The sequence below is a fragment of the Sphaeramia orbicularis genome, chromosome 7, assembly GCF_902148855.1.
Source record: "Sphaeramia orbicularis chromosome 7, fSphaOr1.1, whole genome shotgun sequence".
NCBI classification, from domain to species: domain Eukaryota; kingdom Metazoa; phylum Chordata; class Actinopteri; order Kurtiformes; family Apogonidae; genus Sphaeramia; species Sphaeramia orbicularis.
In genome coordinates this window covers 54,374,997-54,392,174 of record NC_043963.1, presented here as the reverse complement: position 1 = coordinate 54,392,174, position 17,178 = coordinate 54,374,997, and the positions used below count along the sequence as shown (strand labels likewise).

The 17,178-nt window shown below is 35.7% G+C and overlaps 1 protein-coding gene across 1 annotated transcript in view; it reads left to right on the top strand.

Moving 5' to 3' along the window:
- Positions 1-17,178, top strand: part of LOC115421809 (NAD kinase) — a 61,368-nt gene that overhangs the window by 2,545 nt on the left and 41,645 nt on the right. Inside the window, exon 2 of the mRNA XM_030137748.1 lies at positions 1,374-1,553. Within this exon, the coding sequence (XP_029993608.1) occupies positions 1,405-1,553 (149 nt within the window). The 5' untranslated portion in view covers positions 1,374-1,404. The remainder of the gene's footprint in view (positions 1-1,373; positions 1,554-17,178) is intronic.

Sequence of the window (17,178 nt, the reverse complement as noted above, 5' to 3'; positions counted from 1 at the left end):
GGTAAATCTGTCTACATTTACCTTGAATTAATGGGTCTAAAAAGATGGAAAAGTGACAGATACTAAAATGAACCCAGTTTCAGAGAAGCACCCATATGTGTAATAAATCATATATATTGAAAACATGAGCTAACCAGCAATTTGGTTATTTGTTTTCTGATTGATCCTATTAAAGTATGTAAGATTTAGCACATTTAATGTCTGAAGCAGATATTTTCAAAAACATTGTCGAGCAGTGCGGTGGGTGCTGGACCAACAGCAGCATTAGTCAGCTGTGACTGTCCTGTCTGGGGAAGGAGATGCTTACCCTGGCATGGCAAATCAGAGATTGACTGACACATATTCTGTACACAACTGATTTTCCTTTTAAATAAAAAGAAAGGTGAAGTACACATTTTCGACAAATCTGTAGCTTCATTTATTCATGTTTATTGGTATTTTTACATATTCAGTGCTGCAGTGTTGTTTTTTAAATTACAAACTTTTTCCACTTGTCTGTTTCAGCACCTTGGAGTTTAAAAGACTAAAAAGTTTTAGAAGAAAAATAAATAAACCTATTAACCCTTACTTGGAAGTTATCTGTTAATAGGGCTGAGTATTGGCAAGAATCTACAAATCACAATACTAGGTTCACGATACATCACGATATATCATGATACTGTTAAAAAGGCAATTTTTTGTTTGTTTCTTTTTTTAAATGATTATTTCCTTGAAGAATTGATTTGCACCAGAAATCTGCACAAATACTGAACACATTTTTATTTGATCCCAACAGGATCTAATGCTATATCACAGAATGTTTCTGTGTTCAAATTTAAATTCTGTTTTACAGACATTACAGTTTCGGATTCTGTTCAAATGTTCATATTCTATTAGTTCAGAACTAACATCAGAACAGTATTTTAGTTCAATACCAACAAAGGAACGAACGCTATTGAATAAAAGAGTGTTAAATAATAAATAAAACATAAACAAAAGAGAAAAACAAAAATGAACCTCCACAATATCTGCATTTGAATAAATACCTAAAAATATCGATACAGTACTTTTTAATATCAATACAGTATTGTGAAATGAAATATCGCGATATATTCAGAACCAATATTTTCTAACAGCCCTATCTATTAACATGAGAACACAAATACTAATATCTCCAGCCTGTGTGTGCTGTGTGCACTGACACTGATTAGATTTAGTCCCTTAGGTATTGAACATTGGTATCAAACAACAAGATTTTTTATCGGTCATATGTCAACAATTTGGACGTTTCCATAAAGGTTTTGAATAAATCATAATTAAAGAGCGTTTTGAACGTCCACGCTGTTTTGCATGTGTGGGTTGGTTTGTTAAACAGTGGGCGGATCCCTCCACAGACCCCTGTCAGTCCCTTTCTGGCTGAGTGACATGGACGTAGGAGAGGAGGTGCGAGTGGAGGCGGTCCAGTACTGCTGCTCCACCTGTGACGGAGGGGACGTGGCCGCACGCAACATGGCGCGTCGCACCAGGAAGACCCGCAGCCTGAGCACGTCATCGGCAGGTTCCTCTGACTACAGGTCAGTGTGACGGGGACGCTCACACCGGGGAGGGGGGGGTCATCGAGTGGTCTCCAGCCTTCATGTAGCTACAGGTGTATTTTTGTATGTATTTGTAATCCTTTCCAACTTTGACACCCAACTGTCTGGTCCTAATTTCTGTCACTGGTTGTTATTATATTTAGGGGTCAGATCAAGGAAAGTGAGCATGAGCTAATGCTAATGCTAATGGTTTCCCTCATGCCAAAGACAGTAAACATTCAGTCTGTGGTGACTAGGGATGTAACGATTACCAGTATAACAATAAATGGCGGTAAAATTGCAGACGGTTAGTGTTACTGTTTAAATTCTAATTATCATGATAACCGTGTTTGATTAACGCACTTTTAGGGGAAAAAACGCGTATGTAAAGATCTGCTTTAATGTCAAATATTTGAGTATAGTTTTAATTTATTACAATTTTGATTTTACATACCTAATATTTAGAACCACTTTTAAAGTCTTTGAAAGGGTTCGTTAAGCATCTGTGTGTTATTTATGCAATAAATTATATACATTTTTCAAATCCAGGTTTTACATATTTTTTTGTGTTTTCTGTCCTTTTGTGTTTTTATAGTAGGTTAAAGTGAAAAATAATAGACAGATGATATAGATGAAGTTGTGCTGAAAAAACAGATCCCAAACATGGGTATAGTAAACATTTGTTTATATAGTATATAAAGAGAAAATCAAAAGGACTGAAAAACGGACAAAATAGGCTCAGACCACTAAGGGTTAATATTTGAATGTTCCTGACACAGAAGGTACATTGTGCCAATTATTTTTATTTTTTTATTTTTATTTTTTTTTAATTCATCTTGGTTAAATTATTTCGGTGTGTGTGTGTATCAGTACTTTTTGAACATTTTGAGCACAATTTCAATAATACGGTGATAATGATGATAACCGTGATCGTTTTGGTCACAATAACCATGATATGAAATTTTCATATGGTTCCATCCCTAGTGGTGACTGAAGGTCAGACCCCAGCACCATCCTCCTCAACCAGAACCAAAACCACTGAAGTGAACCAGGGCTGAGTTCAGCTATGGGCTGCACAAATTCACATGTTTATAAAGTTCAAATCATGAGACTGAACATGAACTATTATAAAACTGTGTGAACCAATCACATGATGGACGAGAAACCTTTGAAACATGAAGCAGAGAGGGAAGACTGATGCTTTGGTGCTGTATTTTGTTCATTATTTTATCAAAATGATGACTAAAGTATATTTGTTATTGTTATATTTACTTTTTATGTATAATAGATAAAAGTGATTAAGGATTTGTGAGTTTTTATTCAGTTTTTAATAGGGGTGTGTTTTGGCAAGAATCTGGCGATACAATACAAATCACAATATCAGGACCACAATACCATATATTGCGATATATCACAGTAGTGTTAATAATGCAATGTTTTTTGTTTGTTTTGTTTATTTGAAGAGAATATTTCAAGGAAAAATTTAATTATACCAGAAATATGCACAAATACTAAACACATTTTTATTTGATCAGAACAGGATTTAATACTATATCACAAAACTTTCCTCTGTAAAAAGGAAATTTTGTCATAAATAATAATAAATACATACATATATACATACATACATAAAATTATGTTTTACAGACATTGCAGTTTAAGACCCTGCTCAAATGTTCATATTCTATTAGTTGTGAAAAGAATGCATAGTGCACAGCCCCTGAATCATCCAAATTCATAATGTTATTTTTGTGTGATCCCAACAAAGAAATTCACATCTGCCTCTCAGACAGTAAAAAGTGCTTTTAGGATGATTGAAATAACCATTATTTAACAAAACAGTGTTATCACTTTAAAAAAACGTACATGCATGACCTGCAATATCACAATACTACTTTTTTAGTATACAAACAAGAGAGCAAAATACCCATATATAGAATATAGAAATAAAAGAAACACAAAAAACAAAAACAAAAAACATGAACCTCTGCCATATCTGCATTTGAATAAACACCTAAAAATATCGATACAGTACTTTTTAATATCAATACAGTATCATGAAATGAAACATCATGGTATACTGTGGAACCGATATTTTCTTACAGCCCTAGTATTTAAGTCCGTTAAATGTCGGTTATTAGGCCTGCGACTACAGAATGAGTGTTTTGGCTCTAATTCATAAGGTTAATCAATATTTGCTACAGAAATGGTCAGTCTTGTAGATAAACATGTTCTGTAAAATACCAGTGTCTATTTAGAACAATAGTGGAACAGGAACAGCATGTTATCCACTTCAACATAAACCCTAAAAAGTACATGTACTTTTTCAGCGGCTACGTGACTGAGCCTGTTGCGAACTCAGGCCAATGATCATACATACCATTTTAAAGTACTTGTTAATACCTGCACAGAAATATAAAATACACTTATTTGTGTCAGTTAAAAACATACAGGTCATAGAACAGCAGCTTTGTGCCTACGTGAGCGCTGCATCTGACCCTTAACTGTTCCAAAGTGTGTCCCTCATGTGAGCTGAGCTTCATGCAGACATGTCTGCATTTGTTTATCACTTTTACTCATATTTGCAGAGCACTGATATTATCTTGAGTGGGTTTTGTGCTTCAGTTTCACACAGAATAAGAAAAGTTCCTGTTTTACTTGCATTTACTGAGATTTTTACGCCAGATGGGATGTCAAGAAACTCCATAACATTAACAAATCAATTAGTGAGACTGCAAAAACAGAACATGCTCATCACCTCATGCTGCCATGCATGTTCTATATCTGATCATTAGGGATGGAACCATATGAAAATTTCATATCACGGTTATTGTGACTAAAATTATCACGGTTATCATCATTATCGCAGTATTGTTGAAATTGTGCTCAAAATGTTCAAAAAGTACTGATACACACACTGAAATAATTTAACCAAGTTGTATTTAAAACATAAATAAAAAAATAAAATAATTGGTACAATGTCCCTTCTGTGTCAGAAACATTCAAATGTTAACCCTCAGTGGTCTGAGCCTATTTTGTCTGTTTTTCAGTCCTTTTGATTTTGCCTTTATATACTATAGAAACAAATGTTTACTATACACATGTTTGGGATCTGTTTTTTCAGCACAACTTTGTCTATATCATCTATTATTTTTTCACTTTAGCCTACTATATCAACATAAAAGGACAAAAAACACAAAAAATATATAAAATCCGATTTGAAAAATGTTTATAATTTATTGCATAAATAACACACAGATGCTTAACGAAGCTTTTCAAAGACTTTGAAAGTGAATATTGGTTCCAAATATTAGGTATAGAAAATCAAAATTGTAATAAATTAAAACTATATTCACATATTTGACATAAAAGCAGACCTTTACATAGGCGTTTTTTCTCCTTAAAGTGCAGTAATCAAACACGGTTATCATGATAATTAGAATTTAAATGGTAATACCTACCGTCTGTGATTTTACCGCGGTTTATCGTTATACCGGTAACCGTTACATCCCTACTCATCATTTGCAGAATTTGAGTTGCCCCTTCTGTCGGTTGTTCTGCCCAGTGTGTAGTGACATGAGCCATTGGAATTTGCTGTCAAAACTTGAATTCGTCTTTGCCAACACGGTCTCCATAATTGTTGATGGTGAAAAGCAGAGTAAAGGTGCAGAGCAAGATGTGTTAGAGGTGGAAGATGTGTTACATGAAGTGTAAGTTATAAACTACAGTCAGAAAACATGACACAGTCAAAACAAACACTGAACTGAACCCGTAAAGACACAGAGCTACTTTTGTGTCAGTTTGTAAATGTTTTTTTTTTCTATTTTTAACTTTTCTTAAGTAATTCATCACCATTTATTCTAATATTATGCCTAGTATTTTGCATTCTTACGTGAAAATCAAGTATTTTCCTATATTTAATTCTCTGATCATGAGTGTTTATAAAAGCTCAAATTAAAGTTGAGCGTTATTATATCAGCAACAGAGAAAATGGAGGAAAAAGTGTCTTTTTCAGTCCAATCTTTCATTAACTGAACATAAACCCGGTGTGTCCATTGACTGTCGTTGATTCAACCCCATAGGTTTGACTGGTGAATCAATGTTGTAGAAGATGATGGTGTTTCCACGGTAACTACAGAGCCTCTGAACATCCAAATATGGTCATATCTGATGACCATGAAAAGATGAAGAACTGAATTTTACGCCAATTATTTACATGGATTGATAGAATTAGTGGATCAGCAGTTATATATCTTTTTGTATCAGTAGATGATTTTGGTCACCAGTAGGGACGTAACGATATGAAAATTTCATATCACGGTTATTGTGACCAAAATTATCGCAATTATCATTATTATTGCGGTGTTGTTGAAATGTGCTCAAATGTTCAAAAAGTACTGATAGACACACTGAAATAATTTAACCAAGTTGTATTATGAAAATAAATAAATGAAATAAAATAACAGCACAATGTACTTTCTGTTGCAGAAACCTTCAAATATTAACATGTAAACATCAAACATGCAAATGTGCGTTAGAGATGGAACCTTATGGCAATTGTTTGACCATTTTCCATATTAAGTTTGAGTTGTTTTAGGTTCTTTTTCATAGATAGATCGATAGATATGAAATGAAATGAGCAGTACCCCTAGTTTTCAAAGTGCGGTAATCAAACACAGTTATCATGACAATTAGAATTTAAACGGTAATACTAGCCATCGGGAATTTTACCAGGGTTTATTGTTATACCGGTAATTGTTACATCCCTAGTCACCAGTGGATGTTTGGGCTTATGGGTTAAAGTAATACGAAAAAAAAACACAAAGTCTGGTAACTGACCTCAAAGAATAATAACAGATGCAAAGACACACGTTTGAACTAATAAAAGCAAAATAATCAAAACTTCTACAGTAAACCCATAAAAGATAATGACACATGAAAGTGAAAACTCTCTCTCTAATTTGCAGACGTGGCTGATTTTCATGGGATTAAGTTGACAGATGTCCTCTGCAGTTAGTCCAACTGACCAGAGGTTCTGTTTAATAATAGTCCAGTGCAGTGATTAGGGCTGCGTTCAGTGGATCCTGTTGGGTTCACATCATGTGTGGCCTCGAGGATTAACCCCACATTTGATTATCACTCGTACTCAGACATATGAGCAGCGGTTCAGGCCTGGACGCAGACAGGTCAGGTGACGGCGAAACCTGACACACGCCGTATCTAGGTGTGTCTGATGTCCATCTGTACCAGTGTTTTTCAACCTTGGGGTCGGGACCCCACGTGGGGTCACCTGGAATTCAAATGGGGTTGCCTGAAATTTCTAGTAATTGATAAAAAATTAAAACTTACTAATAAAAATTAACATTATATAGCCTAAATGTTGCCTAAAATTCATGTTTATTTGCAACATATTATAGCAAACTATTACATGATCAAAAACTAATTAATTTTAGCAAATAAAATATCTCCATTTTGAATGTCTGGGGTCGCCTGAAATTTCTAATAATTTTTTTTTTTTAATTAAAATTTACTAATAAAAATTTACATTATATAGCCCAAATTGTTGCCTAAAATTAATGTTTATTTGCAGCATATCACAGCAAACTATTACATGATCAAAAACTAATTAATTTTAGCAAATAAAATGTCTCTGTTTTGAATGTCTGGGTTTGCCTGAAATTTCTAAAAATTTATAAAAAAAAAAAAAATTAAAACTTACAAATAAAAATTTACATTACAGAGACTAAATGTTGCCTTAAATTAATGTTTGTTTGCAACATATTACAGCAAACTATTACATGATCAAAAACAAATTAATTTTAGCGAAAAAAAACCCCAAAAACTCTCGGTTTTGAATATTTGGGGTCGCCTGAAATTTCTAATAATTTCTAAAAAAAAATTCAAACTTACTAATAAAAAATTTACATTATATAGCCTAAATATTGTTTAAAATAGATGTTTATTTGCAACATATTATAGCAAACTATTACACGATCAAAAACAAATAAATTTTAGCAAAAAAAAAAAAAAACTTCTCTGTTTTGAATGTCTGGGGTCGCCAGAAATTTGTGATGTTAAAATGGGGTCAGGAGCCAAAAAAGGCTGGAAACCACTGATCTATACACACAGCCTACTTGTAGATGTTTCCTGGAGACATAACTCTGGTTGATGTTGGCATTCAAGAGGAGCTGATGTTGCTTCACAATGTTTTGTTTTTTTGAAACAGACTTGTGACATGATCCATGTTGCACCACTGTAGACATTTGAGAAACCTGTGTGTGTACAGTCCATCTGCCGTCACATGTTGTAAGCACAGCCTTTGTTTGTGCTCAGCAGCATTTATGAGTTTTCTTATGAAACGGGAAGTGAAATCCACAGGCTTATCTTCAGTCTTACCTCAAACTATGTCACAATTGATGATGACAATGAAAGGAACTGAGCAGTCAAAGATCAGAAATGTCCCACATGTTGAAATACACTCCACTAATCCACTTGTATGTTCTGTTTTCCTGTTGTTTTGACAATGAAACTTCATGACAAAGCCCTGATGAAAAGGGCAGATGAGTGGGTCGGGGTTTGGGGATGGAGGGAATCCCATTAAATAAATCATTAAAAATCAGACATAATGGAGGTGGTACCCTTAGTGCTCAAGTGGAACTAAAGTTTAGCATCAGTGGAGCTGAAGAAAAGTTAGAAATGGGGATTTTAAAAATACAGTCATTTCCCATAAACCCCAGTTTAAAAGCCTGGACAGACTGGGGCTGGTGGAGGGAGGCAGAATGGACACTGGGAAACTGTTCCACACATTTATACTGGAGTTGAAAAGGTCCAAAACATATTCATGGAGACATGGGGAGTGGAGGTTTAAGATGACTGGTATGTCCCAGACAGGTGGTTCCACAGCAGAGGTGGACTGAATAGACCATCTGTACCTTCATACTGGAAGGTCTTACAGCATCTGGGTCATTCCATGGCAATTCAACCAATGGTCTCCACATGACCCCCTCAGAAAATTCTGAAAAAAATCACACTTGTTCACCTACCAGATAAACGAACACATCCAAAATTTTAATGTCATATCTGTAATAGTTTAGGAGATACAGCCCTTTGAAATTTTTTTTTTTTTTTTTTTGTATTGTGCAAATTTGCTTTTGGTCCAACTTTGAGGAGCTCTATGTCCTTAGGTATTCAAGCCACACTGCTGAAACTTACTGTCTGGGGTGAAATCCCCCTGAAAAGACCATATTTGGCATCAACATAATTGTAGGTGCCTTCATGTTTGGTCCATGAGGCCTTGAAATCAGGTGAAAAGGCTAATTCTTCCAAATGTCCTCTCTCTTCAGGCTTGCACTGTGACAGAATGGATGAATGTACAGACCAAATTTTTTTTGCACGAATTCTTATGGTCAAGGTGCAACAATGTACTGCAAAAAGACTACATTTACATGAAAAGTGTTGCTGTGAGGCAGTGAATAAAATGGGTCGATTTAAATTTTTCACAAAAACACTCTTTATTGGAGCACCCAAATTACCATGTGGCCAGTTAATGAAAGTTTTGACATTTTTACCATGTCTTCATATATGTTTCAAGATGTTGTGCACAAAATTTTAGCTTTGGGATAGAACTGGTTCTATTTTTAATAATTTTTTTACTGTATGACTATATTTTCTTCAAATTGTGTACAAATGTAGGTGTAAGTGGCATTTTTAACAGTAGAATGGCACTGATTATTGCACAAGTTATGATAATACTTGAGATATTTGAACTAGGGTGTGGAACTGCATGATGGTTCAGATAGAAGAATTACAGATTTCCCAGAACTGGCTCAGGTTGATGCCTGTAGTAGAGACTTCTCGGAAACTGGATGGAGCTGGTCAGTTGACCAAATTTCATCAGGGTCAATGACATAAATGGAACTAAGATTTCCCAGAGTAGCCAATTTTCAGAAAGCCTGTTTGTCTTGATAATGTCTTTCTGTGACATTCATCCTTTAAGATCAATCCAGCAACACATTTTTGCTCCATGATGAATAAGTTTATTCAGGATTATGAATAGAATTCCCAAAATTAGGCTGGCCAGCATCATAAAAATTCTGGTTCTGACAAATGTAGACATTTTTAACTGGTCCATTTGGTTCCTACAGTTGAGGACGAGTCTAATCTCCACATGAAATATCTTTTTTCTTTAAAATTCCCTTTTTTAAAGTCAGGAGGAACTGATTTAATTCACGTTGCTAAGCAGTTGCTATGCCCGTGACAGTTGACGGGAAGTGCAGTACCATGCTGCATGATGGGAAATGAAGTTAAAAACAGGAACATTTACTAACTTCAGTCCCTAGATATCAGTATTAATATACTAATTGTTGGTTAAATCTTAAAGAGTGATTTACTAAACAGTTTTTATGTCAGTACTTAAATAGTAAATATAGACAAACATCTTTTCCTAAAAGTCAGCTCTGCCCTGTATAAAAACTAGCACATCAGGAGTTCAAAAAACTCCAAAACCATGTGATGGACAAAAACAACAACTAACTTCTAATGTTGTAACTAATGTACTTTGGCTAAAATGTGCTCAGAGGTTTTATTTCTGTCTTTGTGCATAAGAAATCAATCTCAGTGAATCCAAAGGAACTTTGTGTTGGTAAATGACAGTTGTTCAAATGGACAGGATTTCAGTTCTGTTCAACATGTTGATGCTCATATGAACTATGTTTTCAGCTCAAAAATGAACCATTTCAGCACAATTAATGCTATATTTTCATGTCACAAATGGACAAGTTCTATTTGAACTGAACTGAGCTGAAAAACAAATCTTCTCTTCTTTTGGATTCCCCAGTTTTTCTTCCCAGATTCTCTCCTCCATATCACATGTTTTATTTGTTCAGGTTCAATCTGGAGTATGGTGCTGATCCATCCTGCTTCTGTTCTACCAATACATACATGAAGAATGGCGCACAGCACTGTTTACATCAACAGTTTTACAATAAGAAGCATTTTTAGACAGAAAGAACAGTTCTATATTGTTCTTTCCTCTTTAGTCTGATGCTAAACTATCCAATAAATAATAGTGCTCCTAGTTTTTGCACAGGGATCATTAGTGTAAACGCTGACATGGCTGCAGAGCATCAGTATGATGGGATCCACAACAACCATGTCACATCCGTCCACTGACACATTTAGTGTTTTTGTGTCAGCTGGGATTGTTTGGTATTGTTTGTAATGTCACGTCCGTCCACCAGCAAAAGTTTTCACATACACGTGCTATTCCAAATCCAATATGAAAATAGAGCTTCCACTGTCAAAGAATATCAGTAGTCTGTGCACAAATGGATTAGCATTATTTACACACACTTCTATGCATTTCTGACAACTTCTTTTTTTGACAAAAATGGCCACTCATTTGACCCCCTAAGGAAATTTTAGCTGACTTGTAGATGTTCAGTGGCGTGTAGTCGATCCAAGCAGCGTGGTCGTCTGCGTCCTCCTGCTGGAGACAGTGACACACTGCAGCGCTGGTGATCATGTTCTCAGGCTTTATCACACAGGAGCCGTTTACATGATGTGTTCACTCAGTGTTAATATAAAAATGCTGCTTAGTGCGGCTTTGTGCAGCAGTAAACAGCAGATGGTGAATGACAGAAGCAGAGCGCTAAGAGGATTTGCTGGGCTCAGTGATACAGCGTGAAAGTCCGTAGTTCACGTAAAGGCGAGGCCAGTTTATTTATGTCACAGGTTTCATACACACAGACAGTTGACGGTGTTTTACAAAAGGAAATGGAATGTCCAGGAGGAAATACCAACAATATGCTCAAACAATACAAGTTCAAAATATTACACAATTTAAATGAGTTTCCTCTTTGGTGCACTTTGGTCCACTGTGGTTGTTTTAAAGTGCTTTATAAATAAAGTTGGATTGGATTGGAATATCCAGAACCCAGTATTTATTCTGTTAACCCTCAAAAACCTAAACCATCTACTGATCTTAACTGTTTAATACCTGTGGATCCACTAATCCTATCAGTACATGTCAATAACTGGTGTAAAATACATTTTTACCTCAATGATTCATAGGATAAAATGTACAAAAACTTGTAAAATGAGAATAAAATGCACAAAATACTTGAGAAATCAGAAAAAAAATGAAGCAAAAAACCTTGAAATATGGCATAAAAGTAAACAAATCCTTCTAAAATGAGAAGAAAATGAACAAAATACTGGAAAAATGAGGAGAATTCATCATTTCATAATATCTAGAACCCTGTATTTATTCTGTTAACCCTCAAAAACCAAAACCATCTACTGATCTAAACTGTCTAATACCTGTTGATCCACTAATTCTATCAATCCATGAAAATAATTGGTGTAAAATACAGTTCTTCATCTTTTCATGGTCATCAGATATGACCCATTTGGACGTTCAGAGGCTCTGTAGTTACCATGGAAACACTGTCATCTTCTACAACATTGATTCACCAGTCAAACCCATGGAGTTGGATCAATGACAGTGGATGGACGCACTGGGTTTATGTTCAGTTAGTAAGTAAAATGAACAAAAGTGAATAAAAAAAAACCACAAAATAATAAATAAATAATGTGGGAAAAAAAATGAGCAAAACATTGACTGAAATGAATTTTAAAAAGAATAAAATAACTGACAAAATTAACAAAAACAGCCAAAGTGATCCATAAAATTAACAAAAATGAATAAAAAAATCAACAGAATAAGTAACATGAACAAAATAAGACACAAACGGAACAAAATTAAAGAAAAATTATAAAATGATGGAATGACACACTGGGTTTATGTTCAGTTAATGACAGTTTTCTCTGTTTTTGATGTAATAACCCTCAACTTTAATCTGAGCTTTAATTAACATTAACATGATCTATAAATGAAATATAAGAAAAGGCATGATTTTCTTTTTTAAAAAAATGCAAAATACAGATGATAATATTATAATAAATGGTGATAAATTACTTATGAAATGTTAAATATGGTGAAAACATAATTTGTGAACTGCCAGAAAAAGTAGCTCTGGGTCCTTATGGATTAAAATAACAAAACGGACCTTTCAATTCAACCTGGTTTTAAAACCATCTACATGTGAGGAGAGTCGAAGTTTTCCTGGCTGTTTGTTCCATTTGTTTTCAGTAGATCAGTAAACGCTGCCTCTCCATGTTTAGTCTGGACTCTGGGCTCGACTACATGGACTCCATCCACCATAGACTTCTGAAACATACCACTGGTTATTCTGGGCCTAAACCAGTCAGTGATTTGTAGACTAGTGGTAGCACTTTAAAATCTAGTCTGTAACTACCTGGGAGCCAGTGTGAAGGCTTTGGATGTGGTCTGATGTGCTCTGTTCTGGACCCCCCCCACCCCTCACTGTGTCCTTCAGCCTTGTTTGGGTTTGACATCCATGAACAAAATGAAGGTCTACATCTGGTCTAGACTATCAGGGTACCTCGCCATACGATACGATACGATATGATACGATACGTGATACATGGCTCACAGTAATATGTCGATAAGGCGATTAGGGCTGGGTATCATGGCCAATTTCCTTCATTTCGATTCATAAGGTTCTGAATCGATTATTTGGGATTCGATTTGATTCGATTCAGTATTAATTGATTGATTCAGATTCATTTAGTGATACCAAAGTACCATTTTGAGTTGTAACTTGATTATTTGACAACTGCAGCCATGCAACATAGAACCAATACTGATATTAGAAAAGAAATAAATCTGACATTTCATCAGTAAACAGATGAATCTGCTCTGAAATAATGAACAGACACAAACATGTCCATGTTTCTCCAGTGGATCAGATCAGACTTCTTCATCTTTGTTCTGTTTTATTCCTGCTGCTTCCAGCCTTAAGGCTCATTACTGTCACCCTGGGGCACTGACACCAGTTTGGCCCCTGACACAGAATCATGTTGGGCCCTTGGTACAACAAACTCACTGGAGGGGGAGGGTGGGCGGAGCTTTGTGATTCCTGCTTTACTATTCCTCTAACTCCGCCCTCAGCCACAGGTGATCCAAGTTAATATTTCTAGAACGACTGGCTTCTGCGACCCGCCTCCGCCGGCCAGTTCCTCCGAACTGCAGGTTCCAGTTTGAGGCCAAGAGGACCTCCAACTGAGGGGTTTTCCCCACCCTTCCTCCCACTGAGGGGTTTTCCCCACCCATCCTCCGCATTCCTCCCGCACCAGAACCGTCATGAGCATGACTGCGAGGGGCTCGCGAGACAGAGCCAGCCATGCTTCCGCGGTTTCCGTGTCATTTACTTGCGGTCCTGCTGTGAAAAATCGATCTCATTCACCATTAATCAATTATGCAAAATTAAAAAGAAATCGATTCAAAACCGATTAAATCGATTTTTTTACCCAGCTCTAAAGGTGATACTGTGATTATTGATATATTGCTCTTAATAACCTATGATATATCCGTGTGTTTATAGGGGTGAAACAAAAACAAAAAAATTTATTTCATAGGTTATATTTTGCAGCATAATTTAACAAACACCAATAGTGCAAAACAATGAGTGTTCAACAGAACTGGAAACAGGATGTTTTTTTTTAGGCGTCTGACAAACATTGACACTATTTTATGCTCATTCAGAAAACAGCACATCTCATGTCTCTCATGTGCATGTTTGTGGTGTTGCCTGTGTATCGTATTTTGTTGAAACAGTTCGTACATACTGCGAAGTCCTTCTCCATCTTTGTTCCATCCACACTAGAAAAGACAAAGTCAGTCCACACTGTGGATTTAAACAATGCCAACTGTCATCTGTCAGTTTAACGTCATCGCTCCAGTCCCACAAATTAGCACCGTTGTTTGTTTTTTTTCTTCCAATGTGACTTCGGCCCAATTTTCAGCCACTTGCATGAGGAGCTCCCCCTGGAGGACATGTACAACAGTGACTGGACTCACTAAGGAGGAACCATGGAAGAAGTTTAGAGCAGCTATAATTGAATAAGAATGATTTTACAAAAGATACGTGAAGAGAGTGCATCAATAATCCATCGTAAGATTAAATATCGAGATAATTCATCATATTGATATTTTGTCACTCTCAGTATTCAGGCCTAGAAGTGGACTTCAGAGTGTCAATAATGATCCTCACGTTACTTGGATGTGATGAGAGAATTGTTAGACTAGCAGTATCGGTGTTAACTTCCAGACAGATGTATGTGACAGAGTTAGGATTTCAGGTTTTATTATTTGATTTGATTTATTTATTTATTTCGAAAGAAACAAAATAAAACATTTAAATGGACAGAATCTATCTTCAGCACATACAAGTCTGAATTTTGCATGATCGAAAAGGAGTAGGAAGAAGTATAAACTTATTTAATCCTACCTCTCAGTGCTTTTACACTTTTATCACTAACTTGATACAAGAATCAAACAATACTATTTTCCTAATTTTAGCATCGAACCACAACAAATACATAATGCAGTAACTGAATTACACCCAACAATATGATCATGGCAGTTCAGTCATACAAACAGACTCAACAATTCAACCATTTTCTTCAGTAATTACAGCAGATTTATCAGTACAGCATTATCCATGAACAAACAGGCCTCATTGTCATTATGAAATACTGGACCTCTCAAGAATAATTTCTTTATATCTTTTTTTAAACTGAATTATGTTTGATATTTGTTTTATCTCCACACACAATTTGTTCCACAGTTTTACTCCGCAGATGGTGGTACAGAAACTTTTTAACGTAGTGCGTACTTTAAGAATCTTTAAATTTAATTTTCCCCTTAAATCATAGCCTCCCTCTCTTTCACAAAACATTTCTTGAATATTGCCGGCAGTAAGTTATTCTTTGTTTTATACATTATTTGAATAGTTTTGACCTCCACAAGGTCAATGAGTTTTAAAGTTTTAGATTGTAAAAATAGTGGATTTGTGTGTTCATGAAAACCAACATTGTGAATGATTCTTATTGCTCTTTTTTGCAGTAGAAAAGTCTTTGTAATTTGGACACACTCGGCTGTGGAGTTCCCCATCATGATAGTGTCTTAGACTCAGCCTGGCGGCAGTTTGGAGTCTAATCCTCAGGTTTTCTGTGAACTTTAATACGAGTGGTTTCATAAGTTTCCCTGGATTCACAGTCGTACATTTAATTCAGTGGATTGAACCTGGATTTTCCTTTGGACTCACATCAGGCCATGGGCCAGTAGAGAGAGAGTGTGTGTGTGTGTGTGTGTGTGTGTGTGTGTGTGTGTGTTTGTGTGTGGCTTTGTCCAGCGTTGCCAAACTGTAAGTGACCTTTGACCCCCAGTGTGTGTCTACTGAGTCTAGACAGGGGCCATGTGGGCCTTTTTCCAGGTACAGCAGCTTAAGTACAGATTATGTTTTACTGTTAATGGGTTGAAAAATAGGCTTAATTTCATCATTTACTGATAGGACTTTTTTGTGGTGTGGGTTGGACAGATAGAAGTGTTTGTCTTTGCTGTTAAGGCCAGACGTTTCCCAACACACACTGTGAACAGTTGTGAAAGGTCTTCTCCACACAGTGTAGGTGAAAGGTGGCAGAGGTCGGCCTTAGCTCAGCCTTATGTTCTGGAACACACTGGGCACAGTAGACCTTGGATTGAAGATTTTTATAACCTTCTGTTCTGTTGATAGTGTTTTTTGTTTCCGCAGTTGATTGTGACGTAGTAGAAAAAAACCTGACCCCTCCCACAGTAGACTACATATTGTAAAGGCAGAAAACTCCAGTACACATAAATCCTGCTCATGCTTTCTGCCAGTTCTGCAGTGTTTACTGTAGGACAACGTCCAGTACAGGAAGTGGAACGCCAGCAAATGACACTAACATTAGAAAATGACTGTAAACCCCCTGTATTAACTGAAACAAGTATTCAGTCATCTTACACCCCCCCCTCCCCTCCATCTATAGCCATTGGAGGCTCTGCTTCTTCTACTGTTTTGTAAATGTGTGACAGACGTAGGGATGTAACGATTACCGGTATCATGATAAACCGCGGTAAAATTGCAAACGGTTAGTATTACTGTTTAAATTCGAATTATCATGATAACCGTGTTTGATTACCACACTTTTCCAAAGAAAACGCCTATGTAAAGATCTGCTTTTATGTCAAATATTTGAGTAGAGGTTTAATTTATTACAATTTTAATTGTATATACCTAATATTTGGAACCAATATTCACTTTTAAAGTCTTTGAAAAGGTTCGTTAAGAATCTTTGTGTTATTTATGCAATAAATTATATACATTTTTCAAATCGGATTTTATATTTTTTTGTGTGTTTTTTTTTGTTCTTTTCTGTTGATATAGTAGGTTAAAGTGAAAAAAATAATAGATAATATAGATGAAGCTGTGCTGAAAACAGATCCCAAACATGGGTATAGTAAACATTTGTTTCTATAGTATATAAAGGCAAAATCAAAAGGACTGAAAAACAGCCTAAATAGGCTCAGACCACTAAGGGTTAATATTTGAATGTTTCTGCAACAGAAGGGACATTGTGCCAGTTATTATTATTATTATTTTTTTTTTTTTTTCAAAATGCATCTTGGTTAAATTATTTCAGTGTGTGTATCTGTACTTTTTGAACATTTTGAGCACAA